The following is a 13,639-nucleotide window of genomic DNA, read 5'->3' as shown; positions in this document are numbered from 1 at the left end:
GCAACCTAAATCGAAATTTACCCGGTATAGCCTAATATGTAGTTAAATTAACTATTGTACTTTAAATCAAATTAAAACTTGATCCAAAAAGTTATACAGGGTGGGACAAAATTAATATTGGACATTGGTCACTTTTAAAAGCATGTTACTCTTTTATTTTAAATGGGATACCCAGTATATTATTCCGATATTCAATGGAGAATTTATGTCTCTTCAAAATATTATTAAGGTTGCCTACCCCTCAAACAAAGACTTTCCTAGATATTTTTATTTACATGATTTGATCTGAGTAGATCTTTATTATTTGATAAAATCTAGGTGACTCTGATATATCTGACGTTACTTCAACATAGCTGTCTAATTAGTCCAACAACTAGTTATCATCTTGTGTCAGTTAAACCAAAAAACAATCTCAGAAATTTGCCGAAAATGCAAACTTATCACTTATCCTACATCAGAGAGAATTGATATGATTCTATTAGTTGGCGAATGCAGTGTGTATTCACCAATAATTAATAGAATACTTAATGCTCCTGATTTTATCTAGTCTGAGGTTTTATGGGGACATGTTAAAGACAGTGTTTAAAAAACTCGACCAACTATTGTCGGCAACATGAGAGAAATTATTGTAGCCGCTTTTCGAGGTAGAACTCCACATATGCCTTTTAAAATAAAAAGATCCTTTTGAAAAGACAATCATTTTATGCAGTTAGCAGGAAAGGAAGAATTTTGAGCATTTGATTTCATCTAGCTAATTTTTGTGATATAATTATAGGTTTATATCTAGTTTTAATTGTGTAATAATTAAAATATGTTTTGAACGTATATTTTTTTATTACCGATGAATATTTTACTCTAAATCCTTTAATTTTTGTTAAATTAACAAAAGGTATATCCACAGCCACCTAGATTATATCGCAAAATCATAAAAATGAAAATATCTAGGAAAATCTTTGTCTGATGGGTAGGCAACCTTAATAATATTTTGAAGATATATAAATTCCCCATTGAACACCGAAATAATATACTGGGTGTTCTATTTAAAATAAAGGAGTAACTTGCTTTTAAAAGTGACTAATGTTCCATATTAATTTTGTCTCACCCCGTATAACTTTTCGGATCCAATTTCAATTTGGTTTAACGTACAATGGTTACTGTAATTAAATATCAGGCTATAGAAAGTCAACTAAAATTTAGGTAGCTGTTATTGAAATTTAAAATTTAGTCCACATTTTCACAAAATGTGAAATATGTCAAAATTCTTAGATTTTAGGTATATGCTTCTTTAATAAAACTCACCTTAATTGTTTTCCTAGAATCCGAAAATCAATTAATATATAGGGTGTTCCATTAGAAAAAACACAACTTTGATGTGGAACTTTTTTTGGGGACACCCTGTATAATTCTATATATTTTTATAAAGTGCTTCCAGTTAACATACACATGCTGCCAAAATTTCATTTCGATATAAACTATCGTTCTCCATGGAGCTTCCGCGGCGTATGAGTGGCGCCACCCTGTATTTATTTGAGCCCTTATAACAAATTTTTTGGTCTAAGAGAAAGTCAAAACTACAAGTGTCCAAAAACGTTGCTTACTTTTTTATTGTTGCTTAGTTTATTATTTGACAATTATCATAATGTCAGTCATTATTTTGTATAATATTGTATTGTTATTGAATCTTTGGGAGTAATTCTCGTTTTTTGCCGATTTTCATAGTTTTTTTTTAAATTGTACTTTTAAGGACAAAAGAGTTTGCAGCTTTCCTGATAAACTATTTTGAACGAGAACGTAACAGTAAATATCCTTTATTATTATTGACTGCAGTCAGAGAAGTAAGTTTGATTGAGTTGCATCGTTGTTTGATCCATCGCAATCTGGCAGCGCTGTCGCGAACGCTTGTCACTCAAAATTGATCACGTGCATCGGAAATTGTTTTGCGATTACTTTATATCTAAAAGGTTTATAAAATATGCACTACATTTCCGCTCATATTTTGTAAGAAAGGTTGGAGTGAAAATTCCACACCTGTAATTTTTAACCAATCAGAACGTGTTTTTTTGACAAATCACCATGGCAGCGGATAAATTTTAGTGATTTTTTTTTCCTTGTGGGCACCCAGAGAATAGGTACATTAAAGAAATGCTAACTTCATGTTAAAAATGGAAACAGACGCCATCTGGTGTCGCCTGGCAGTACTAGCTAAATTGAGAGGAATTGGAGGGGGGGCTTAAAGAGGGGAAATTTAAAAAAAAAAATTGTTATAAGTATCACTGACTTACTGTTTAAAGTTAATAAACATATTTTTTATTACTTTAATATAATTTAATGTATTAAAAAATATGTCTATTAACTTTACACTGCAAATCAATGATGTTATTAAAGACTTATTACTTTCAGAGAAAATTCATAGTAAATAAATTACACATTATTATAGTAAACAATATCATTTATTTGTTAGAGCTGCGATTTATATTACAATAATATTGAAATATATATATTTTTTTAACATTTTAACAATGAAAAAGAATATCCCGGAACCTGAAAAAGAAAGATGATCAATTAATGACTTAAATTAGTTCAAAATACATTTTGCAAATAACTAGTGAATTGGAAAGATAAACATACTATTAAAAAGACATTTTAGTATTATGTTATCATCTATTTACTGATAATACATAAGTATATAATAGGTAAATAACATGCATAAGGCACTATGATACAACTACCTGTATCATGATAACACACTAATATCACAAAAAATATATGCTAATTTAAATTCCTTTAATGATCTAATGAAACACTATCTAGCCTCAATGCATGCCATTCCAAAGTCAAAAAAAAACTGTTATACCAAATAAATATAAGCTGAATAAAACATAAACCAAGCCAACGTGCATAAACAACCAAAAAATGCATCAAAAAATACTTTTATCAGATCATATATTATGTATTTTATATATCGCACATCCCGTTCAAAAGTTTACTAACTCAAAATAGAGAATATAGAGAACATTGTCAGGAGAAGTAAAAGAAAATTTAAGTTAAGGCAATATGCTCCTTTTTGCATATTAATGGCCAAATAATATAATGTTGATTTAATAAAATTTTACTGGCATCCTTCTGAGGTATAAATCAGATTAAAAGGACATTGTTTTTGTAATAATTGTTTGTTTTGTAAACATTTTTTGAAGACAATACAGTTTTGAAAGGGCTGTGCGATATAAACAAGGATCTTACTATTATTTGAAGTTAGAAAGTATTTAAATAATATAAAACATAATCAAAATCATTTTTCATCATAAATTATAGAGGTACTTACGTGTTTTGATATTGTTATCAGGAAATAATACGTTTAGTTAAACAGGTGCGCTGCCAGGCAAGTTCTATCGGCGGGTCTTTGCAAAAGTTGAAATCTAAAAATACGTTTACATCTTAGTTGTATTTACGAATAAAGTATTTGTGTGTAATTTTTGACTTACCAGTTAACTGAATAATCGCATTAAATACATCCAAATGGTAATTTAATATTGTAAAAAAGCAAAATTGTTTTAAATCACTTGCCAGGACAGCCCGGCCAGCTTCTTTGTTGGCAAAATGGCCGCGGTATATCATGATTTAAGCAATGTGAGTGACAAAGAAAGCCAATGCCTGGCAGATGTTGCTTTCTTTTTCGTTGGTCCTGGCACGTTTAAATTTGACTGTTGCCTGTTTTCCCATACAAGTGACACCCCCCCAACAGCGAATTATACTGGAAATTTTTTGACGTTTATAATGACAGAATATATTTTTGGGAGTCTGGTTTTTATTTGTTTACATGATAGTTTTGATACATTTCAATTACAAAGCTGAGATGAAAGTTTGTAAACTGCTTCCATACGCTTGACTTCGATTTCCTAGCATTCGCGGGTGTCAACTGCTTAATCTCCTGGCGAATATTTTCTTTGCTTTCATGACCGAAGCGAAACATTTTTGTTAAGCCGTGCCGCTTGACAGCTTCAAAACTGAAATAGTTTTTAGGTTTGGGTGTCACTTAGTCCTTGTCATAGTAACTAAATAATCAATTCGACCAAAAATCGAAAAATACATTTTAATTATTTGATTTTCAAACACAATTTGGTGTGGAATTTTCTTACCGAATACCACACCAGGTCAAATTAAATCCGCACATTTTTTCTCGCTCATGAATATTTTTAGAAAATTATTTTTTTTAATTTAATTAATTTTCAAAATATTCATGAGCTCGAAAAAATTTCCGGAAATATGGAGTTGTTTCATAATACTGGTTCATCTTGTATCTAACTTTAAGTTTTGATTTTTTCTAAAACGACTAACTTTTTTGGAAAAAATGTTAGTCGTTAGTTCAATTGTTAAGGAGAAGTCCAACTGCAGTTTTGCTTAACATAAAGGAAACAAAGAAAAAGCAGCTCTTTCGATTGACGTAGTATGTTAAACATCGTATTCGAATGTTGCCCATCTTCACACAGAAACAGATATACGATATTATTCATGACGACATTCGCATTTCCGAAATAATAGATTCATAAAAAAATATATGACGTTTAAATTATGGAATATGCATTTTTACGATGTGTTGTTGGACATCTGTTGAATTGACGTTACAGCCGCCTTAGGAAGAATTCTAATTTATTAGCCTCACACACGTGTGTTTTTTGCACTGTAATAAGAACTTTTTCTACATAAACATAATATTGTTTTAATGATGATCATTGGTCAAGAGTAATTAAAATTGTTTACATAATGAATTATCACTGATGGTAAATAAAACATTTTATTTCATATCTCATTCATATCTTTTCTATTAATTATTTCAGATGCAATTATCATACACATCTTGATATTGATACGTCATAATAATAAATTATTATATTTTACTACTATTTTATTAATGTTCTCTAATTGTTGCAGTTAAACTTAAAAAAGATAGATGAATAAAGTGGATGAATAAGTATCATTGGTTAACTACAGAATGACCGTTATGATACTGAATGAAGTTAATACTACTGTTTAACTCTCAAACAATAAAATTGGGACTATTTTTAAATTTTTATATGGTAATAAATATTGCTAAGGCTGGTAAATGTTAGTCTTGGTTCGAGATTTCTGTATGTAAGAAGAGTACAATGCGTTTACAATGTACTGAACAAAGAGAGAACAGTAAACACGTTGCCAAACGTATGAAATAAACCGAGAAACTGTGCACATCGCTAAGAGACTTGTAAGGGGATATAAGCTTTGTTCAGGTTCTTGTTATTACCGATTCTGAACCGTCCTAGAACTCTACATCGCATGTGTAAATGAAATAACATCTTCATATTTCCTTCTGCGCATACGTATCACAGTTCTAGGACGGTTTGGAATCGGTGAAAAGAAAAACCCGAAGTAAGCTATAGCCGATTTGTCGCAGTCGACCGGTCGATCCAATCAGTACCTCTGTTAGTACTTAAGTTCTAGGGAAAGGTGTACATCATGCGTTTAGCTTCATGATTTAATTACGTCTCGTAATACTTTATTTGTTTATTTATTTACAAATCGTTGTAATTTTCCCTACATCTTGAAGTGCAAGTTAGAAACACTTGCATTTTTGGTAAAAATAAGTGGAATTGAGGTGTTCGACAGTGGTCGCGCTATTAGAACTCTGAATTCAAAAATCGATATCCCGAAATCTATTAGAAACAATTGATTGTAGTTTTTTCAAAAACTTTTTTAACATTTCTGCTATATTTTCCTCGCAGACGGTATGTGAAAATCTTTATAAATAAAAAGTTACACGATTGCTGAAAATTGCTATGCACTAAAAGTAAATGGATGGGAAACCTGCGTGCCTACATAGATATTCGCTTATTGTATGTTACCTAACAAGTCGGGTTCTGAGCTTTATTAAAACACCGTCTAAATTAAACTAAGGAGACTGGGGTGACACTCTGAAGAATACTGTCGCTTGCCGTTTAGTTTCTACTGCCAAGGACAGTATTTTTCATCGCTACCGATCGCTATTTAGTTACAGAGTTCCATCCCTGGAGCTCTTAAGGTACATTCAGGCTGAGAGCGTCGAGCGTCGCGTCCGCGTGTCGAAATGGAATCAGTTCACTTAAATTAGACCGTTCAGGCAGACAGAGTCGCGTTTGGCGTTGCGCTAGCGTCCGCTGAGCGTCGGGGTTCGAGTTCAATGAGGCGGACGCGACGCAAACGCGACGCGACGCTCGACGCTCTCAGCCCGAATGTACCTTTACTGTTACCATGTGTACGAGAATACACGCAACAGGTGAAACTCGAATACGCAAAACAAGCGAAGATGACAAGCTGGTACTGAATAAGCTGTGCTTCTTCTAAAGTTTCTGACTTATTTTATTCTTTATGAGTATATGAAATAATATTTAAACATTATTAATTTGTATTATCTTTAGGAAATTTAAGTATATTTGATGCACGTCTCTCGAAGCATTGACATGGTGTCTCGTGGTTCTACTAAAATGGTAACCAAATATTACATTCACATCTTATGACCAAAGAGGTACTTGTAGGTACGCGAATGAAACATATTTAACAACTCACCATATTCGATATCTGGTCCGATTGACGCTAGTACTGCTCGAAGAGCAGAATTTTAATTTAGCGATCCCACGTGTGATTTCTTTTTTTAGCAGTGTATTACGTTCAGTTATCCTCTTTGTTCTTTATTCGTTTATTACAATTTTTTTTCTGTTACAGTTTTGGGAAACGAACCGGTGGAAGTGCCAGGAGGCAGAATGAATGTTTCGTCCTTGAACCATCGGAGATGATTGTCGTAAGTGTTTTTCATAGTTTTGTAATTTAAGATTTTTGATGAAGAAAATTTAGCAAAAAATAATATATTCTATGGTTCAATTAAGTTTCAAAAAAAGAGGATATAGGATTTTATAGGGTTTTCTTAATCTGAACTGTGTGTGATTAATATTCATATGACAATTTGTTTTTATGTTAGGCCAGTGTCGTTGACTCATAATTTTTGATTAATTAAAATTTAAATTTTATTATTCGGCAAATATTGTTTGTAAAATTTATAACTAACATTTTCTAATCAAATTTTGAGTTTAATTACTTTAGAACAATTTCATGCTCTGGAACAAATTGTCATGCAATATATCTCTAAAGGCAATACCGGGTGCGTCTCAAAAGTGGCTCACCCCTATAACTTTTTTATTTTTTTTAGATAAACAACGAGATTTGGTATGTTAATTTATGACATAGATTATGATTGATTGACGTATTGAATTGTTTTTTGTCACTTCCTGTTTCATCGGAAATGACTACCACTTTTGACTTTTAAATGGAGCCCTCGGTATATTTTTATTTTATTCTATAAAAAATGACACTCTGCATAGAGTGACATGATATTATCATATGTCAACTTTTGACATTTTCGCTTAAAAAAATATCGTATTTTAAATTTCAATCTAGAGTGCCGTGGCTGTGTTAAAAATAATTTTTAATAAATGAGCCTTGGAAAAATAGATTTGATCGTCTAATGTTTTTCGTGTCTTGTCCTGGCCGGTTAAATTGTTGTGATGAACCACATATTACAATTTTAAATAAACCATATGCGAAAATGTCAAAACTTGACATATGATATGTCAATCTATTCAGAGCGTCATTTTCTAGTGAATAAAGTAAAAATAAAATACCAAGGGTGTCAAAAAATACCAAAAATCAAAAGTTGTAGTCATTTCCGGTGAAACAGGAAGTGACAAAAAATAATTGAATACAACAATCAATCCTACTTTATGTCATATACTAACCTACCAAATCTCGTTTTTTTTTCGAGAAAATAAAAAAGTTATAGTGGTGAGCCACTTTTGAGGCGCACCCGGTATAGCATAGGAAGATAAAGTAAGTCGTCAAAAATAATTTTAAATTTCGACCATAAATCGCAAGTAAATTAGTATAAGAATGATTTCGTTTGTTATTTTCCAGCAGTCTTTGACGCCGTTTTTTTTTCGATCATACGGTATATTTAATATTAAAAAGTATTATAAAATAGTATTATAATCAACACAAATTCTAAAATCCGTATCAATCTCAGGTTTAATAATAATGCACAAGTATAGGCAAACTTTAACCGGCTAATTCTGAATTCCTTCTGCGGTCAATGAAAAAACAAACAGGAACAAATAAAATCGGTATCTATATCGCCAAATAATAGTAATCCTACAAGTAGATAACCTTTGTTGACTTATTTCCGTTCAATGACTTCGAACGACAACCGTAATCGCGGATCCGCTCGATCGGATTTCTGACTAAGCCTGAATCACATTTCGCAGTTAATCATTAGATTTTCCACGAATTCCCATCTTAAATAATGCAGATAACAAAAACTATTTATATGAAAGTACTAATTAAATATTTTGAATCATTTTATTTGCCGAAATTCATAATTGAGAAAAGTGCAGTAACTGATAACAGAAACTAACAATCTGAAGAGCCCATGCAGATATATCTACATTTAAATTAAAAAATTAAATTCTGTGTATCGTGTGTTGAGCGTAAAAAAAAGTCAAAATTTTGACCTTTTTTTACGCTAAATACGTCATAAGAGCGTAAAAAAAAGTCAAAATTTTGACCTTTTTTTTACGCTCTTATGACCTGAGACAGTGATGTAGACATCTTAATGGAAAATCAAATGTATTAAAAAGAGATAAAACATGGGTTGATACATTTCTTCTATTATGCGGTATTGTCGGATTTTTCTAAATTAAAAATCAACATTTGAAATACCGTACCAATAGGCGTTTATGAAAAATGTTGCATCTAGGGTCTCTAGGTACTACTTCCAAGAGATCTCTAAAAATGTGTAGATTATTTATATTTTGAATAGGAATTTTTTGACGAAAAAAACATAAACTCCCCGACACAAAATTCCGCCATCCTAAAATTTTGACTGATGCTTCATTCAGAATCTCGTAATTAGTGGAATAAATTAGTAGTTTCAATTAGCGTAGAAGTTTGTTTCTCTGATTTGAATGTAAGCATTCAAAACGTCAAAGTTAGTGGTAGGAATTTTCGATTAGTGGAAAAAGTCAGGGGCGGGAAAGTGAAATAGCAAAACCGGTTCCACCGTTTCCACGGAAATCTCAAATAAAATAGTTCCAGCCCTAGCCACTAGGTGGTAGTGCAATTAATTTTTAGGTTAAGAAGTTGCTACTAGTTATTGCCAGATGGCGTTAAATCAGAAATTTTTTTGTAGTTTCCATAGTTTCCAACGGCCATTGTCATATTATTGTCAAATTCTCAAAAAATATTGTCATTGTCAGCGCCAATCATAATATTATCAAATAAATGATTATCAAAACGTTTTTCAAACTATAATTTGTTATATGTGTTTTAATTAGACAATTCCTTTTGTTTGTGGCCCTAAAAATATAATGTAAGTCTTTTATATTTGCCATCATTTAAGTACCTATTTATATTTACTCCATTTACAAAACTTTGGGCGTATTACGTTGGTAATAAACGATGCTTAAATATTTGACTTATAAATAAGAACTTTAAATAATAAATAATATTTCACATGTTTGGCTTTAATTTTATTTAATAATTGTATAAATTATACTGTTAAATCTTATTTTTTACACATCACAACAATACTTGTTATTAGTATTGTTGAATTTGTGTAAAAAATAAGATTTAATAATCAAATTTAATTATTTTAGAGTAAAATTCAACAAAAACGCTCATTTAAAAAGCCCGCGCTTCGATCCATTTAAGACAAGCCCTACTCAATAGATGGCGCCACTTCTGTAGGGCCATTTTTCAGTATGGCAGAGTCCATTCTTTTTCTAGCTAGGTATATTCTTTGGAAAAAGTTAACAAACTTTTGACTTTTCCACTAATTATACTTCAAAATTTGCGAGGAATGTCATTTTGGCCTTTGATTATCATCCGTCAAGAAAAAATGTGGTTAGAAATCAAAAGTTTATTGTTTAAATAGGCTTTCTCTATGGATACAACTGATTACTGCTAGGATATTTTATTAATTTTAATTGTCTTTTAAGCTTTATGTTTTATGTTTCTAAACTAACATTCATAGTTTCATCTACATATTGTCATCGTCTATAGTTTCTAGAATGTGCTCAGTATTCGAACAACTTTGCACGACAGGTTCCGCACATAGTTGTACATTTCATGCCGGCTTTACTGCAACTGCATCTTTTTACACAATCTTGTTTGCAGTTGCACGTTATTAATGACATAATCGAAGCAGGGGCGGGCGATTCTGTTGTATATAAAGGTGACAGGGTGTTGTTGATTTCCTTCCAGCCCCACTGGTCGGGTTTTATAGGTTGTTCTTGCCATATTTGTACTTGAAGATATGTTCTCCGAGAATGTTGCCTACCTGCAGCGGATATGGGAGGCAATTTTGATAAAAGTACCGTGCTGTTTACTTGACCAACTAACTTATTGAAACAAGCGCATCTTTGCTCACCAAGTCTCCCTTCAGATGATTGAAGTTTGTATAGTTTCAGTATAAACGTCTCTCCAGCTTTTTCAATTTCTTCAGGTGTTGACTTTGCGTTGTTAAAAATATCGACGATACTATCAAGGTCTTTTTCTTTATTAAAAATTTGTACGTGTTGTTTTCCTTTTCCAAAAAATCCTGATGTTGTGTCACACCCGCTAATAGTGTGAATAAATAAAATTGATTTTTTTAAATTACGTATAATACTGGATGATTGCAAGTCTCTCGAACTATACATTTGTTGTTTCACATTACCTATGGCTTCTTTCAGAAAAAGAACGTCTTTTTCATCGGGGGAAAGTGCTGCTAATAAAACAAGATCGACATCTTGTCCAACGACTAGAACTTTTTCATTTTTCTCAGATATTTTGATGGCAGTACGAATAATTTGAACATCAGCAAACAAGATTGTGTAAAAAGATGCAGTTGCATTAAAGCCGGCATGAAATGTACAACTATATGCGGAACCTGTCGTGGGCAAAGTTGTTCGAATACTGAGCACATTCTAGAAACTATAGACGATGACAATGTGTAGATGAAAGTATGAATGTTAGTTTAGTGGAATAGGCAATGCTTTTGTTTATATTATACAGTATTATATCTGTTGCGTGTATATTTAGCACGTTAAAATACCTTGGGAGTCTATAATTTGAAAGGCGACCTGTATTTTTTATTTTCAGTTATTGCTCGAAATGCATTGGATAAATATAAATAATGAATAGAACCTTTTTTGTAGCAAATTTTATAAGGAATATTTTTGACAAGAATAAAATTTTCTGTGCAACTAATGGTTTTCGAGAAAAACCACCGCAGTGCGTATTGGGGGTGAAGCTCACACTTTACAGTTAGGAACTTTTTTGATTTTAAAAAGTCTCCTTTTAGTACGTATAACCTCAACATATCAAAACTTTATAATTTTTTTCTCTAAATATGCTAATATCAACGTACTAACAATCATAATCGGATTACAAAATAAAAAGTACCTAATCAAACTTAGTCAAATTTTAAGGGTGGAGGAATGTTGTGCCGGGAAGTACATTTTATTTAAAAAACTACAACTTTATGTTTATGGTATATGGTCATGGAGTGTTTATGAAACCACTTTAGAAATAAAAAATGTCTATACCTATGTGGCGGATTCATCTCTCCAAAAAAAAACCCTATATGGATTTTTCGCCACTGCAAATAATAATAAAAAATAAATAAAATAAAAAAAATAAACAAAAATAAACCAATGAATAACAACAAACAAAAAATGTAATATACCAAATACCATGTCAATGCGATAAATTTTACATTGGTGAAACATCTAGACCCTTAAATGTTTGAATTAAAGAACATAAAGAGATTATTTAAGAAAAGGTGATTTTCACAAATCTAAGATTTGTCAGCATTCATGGGACACAGGGCACAGAATAAATTTTAATAACGCCAAAATTATAATGAAAGAAGCGATAGCCTCTAAAAGAAAAATAAAAGCTAAGAGCTTTTTTAGTACAATCTAATAAAAATAAAAATGTATTGCTCATGCATCTGTAGATGTTAGTAATGTATGGCAATCGCTTTTTTGATTTTAGAGAACATAACATAAATAAACATAACATACGTAAAAATTAAAAATAATCATACAGAAAGTTTGGGGCTTTTTGGTTTTACCTTATTAAGTAATTGTTATCAGGTAGTAATTGTTAATTTTGAAGTTTAACTTGATATAATGTCATTTTAACAGAACGTCAACGGTTTTTGTTGACGTATCTGTTTTAAAAAAACTCAAGTGTTCTCGAATAGTTGAATTTAAATATTTTTAAATAGTTTTTTCTTTATTCTCTGTATTTTTTTTGCTTCCGACGACGGAAAGAGACAAACTTTCCGAAACGTTAAGCATTTTTTTGTTCGTTATGCAAATTTGTATATCTTTAAACCTAACTTCTGACAAGTATAGTTTCCGTTTGTGATTAACATAACTAACGATTAGCATAAGTGTTTACATAAAATAACTATTTTACTTTGTAAATTTTCTTGCAGTGGCGAAAAACCTATATAGGATTTTATTTTAGAAATGTAACATTGTTTGCAAATAGAATGAACTACAACGTTGATAAGGATGCAATTTTTTCCAAATATCGAGTCACCCTGTATATTATTATGACAAGTATCCATAGTCATCGTCGGTATCTTCGGCCACTTATCAGGTATCAGGTGGCACTAGAATTTAAAGAAAAATATTCCTATAAATTTTCATACATTATTTCATTACGAATAATTTCAACTGTTGAAGACGTTGAAGGCTCTAAATATTCATTTATTATCAAAAGTCACACACTTGTAAATCTATCTCTACAGTAATTGGTTCATTTTTCATTGATCAATAATTATCAAATAATAAATAGGCTCTAGCTAATGTCTTTTATTGAGCTATTAAGTGCTAATTTTCCGATAATTAAGCGGTTTCGTGAAACCGCCCAGAGCAAAGTAGCGATTATCTATTTCGAAATGAACTGAAAAGATGATGATCCGGGACCTCGTTGCCATAGTTATGGTAAAACTGCAAAACAACCTTTGACCTTTCGATTCCAAAAGGGCAACGCACACAAACCTACTCTACCTGGCGATAGCGAGTGTTCTCTTTACGCAATCAAAGGTAAAAAATCGGTTTTGGGTAATGTTCCGCGCTTCTCGTTGCCTCCGCGTTCTAGTATTTTATCGACTTATATCAGAGCCATCTGATTGTTAAGACGTCGTTTGTTGCTGGTCGTTTGTTAACTCGACACGAATTAAGATGCGAAGTAAGTATTTTCAATCGATTACAATAATTTGAATAAGTTCGGATAAGTTAAGTTATTTTATCTACGTCTGTGAGTTAAGAAGCTCTTAACTCACGCATTTTGAGTGAGTTAAGAGCTTCTTAACTCACGTATTTTCATTACCGCACTTCTTGTTTAGATGACTACCAAAGAGAAAAAAATATTTTGTAAAACATTTATTTTGCACTAAATTGGAAAAATATGTTGAGTATCTTTTCATTTCCATAGTTGTACTTTTTTTGCGGTGCACCATTTTTCATACTTAGAATATGTATACAGGGTGGGCCACTGAAAACTTACAATGGCTATAATTTTTAAA

General features: G+C 31.5%; 1 protein-coding gene across 12 annotated transcripts in view; it reads left to right on the top strand.

The window, feature by feature from the left end:
• The window catches only part of LOC115879850 (rap guanine nucleotide exchange factor 2), a 329,414-nt gene that overhangs the window by 210,941 nt on the left and 104,834 nt on the right, over window positions 1-13,639 (top strand). For all 12 annotated transcript variants that reach the window (XM_030896855.1, XM_030896864.1, XM_030896851.1 and 9 more), the window contains one exon: window positions 6,733-6,808. In XM_030896855.1, coding sequence (XP_030752715.1) covers window positions 6,733-6,808 — 76 coding nt within the window. The remainder of the gene's footprint in view (window positions 1-6,732; window positions 6,809-13,639) is intronic.

This window comes from Sitophilus oryzae, unplaced genomic scaffold (genome assembly GCF_002938485.1).
Source record: "Sitophilus oryzae breed Bouriz unplaced genomic scaffold, Soryzae_2.0 scaffold_158_pilon_pilon, whole genome shotgun sequence".
NCBI classification, from domain to species: Eukaryota; Metazoa; Arthropoda; class Insecta; order Coleoptera; family Curculionidae; genus Sitophilus; species Sitophilus oryzae.
This window is presented reverse-complemented; position numbering and strand designations above follow the sequence as displayed.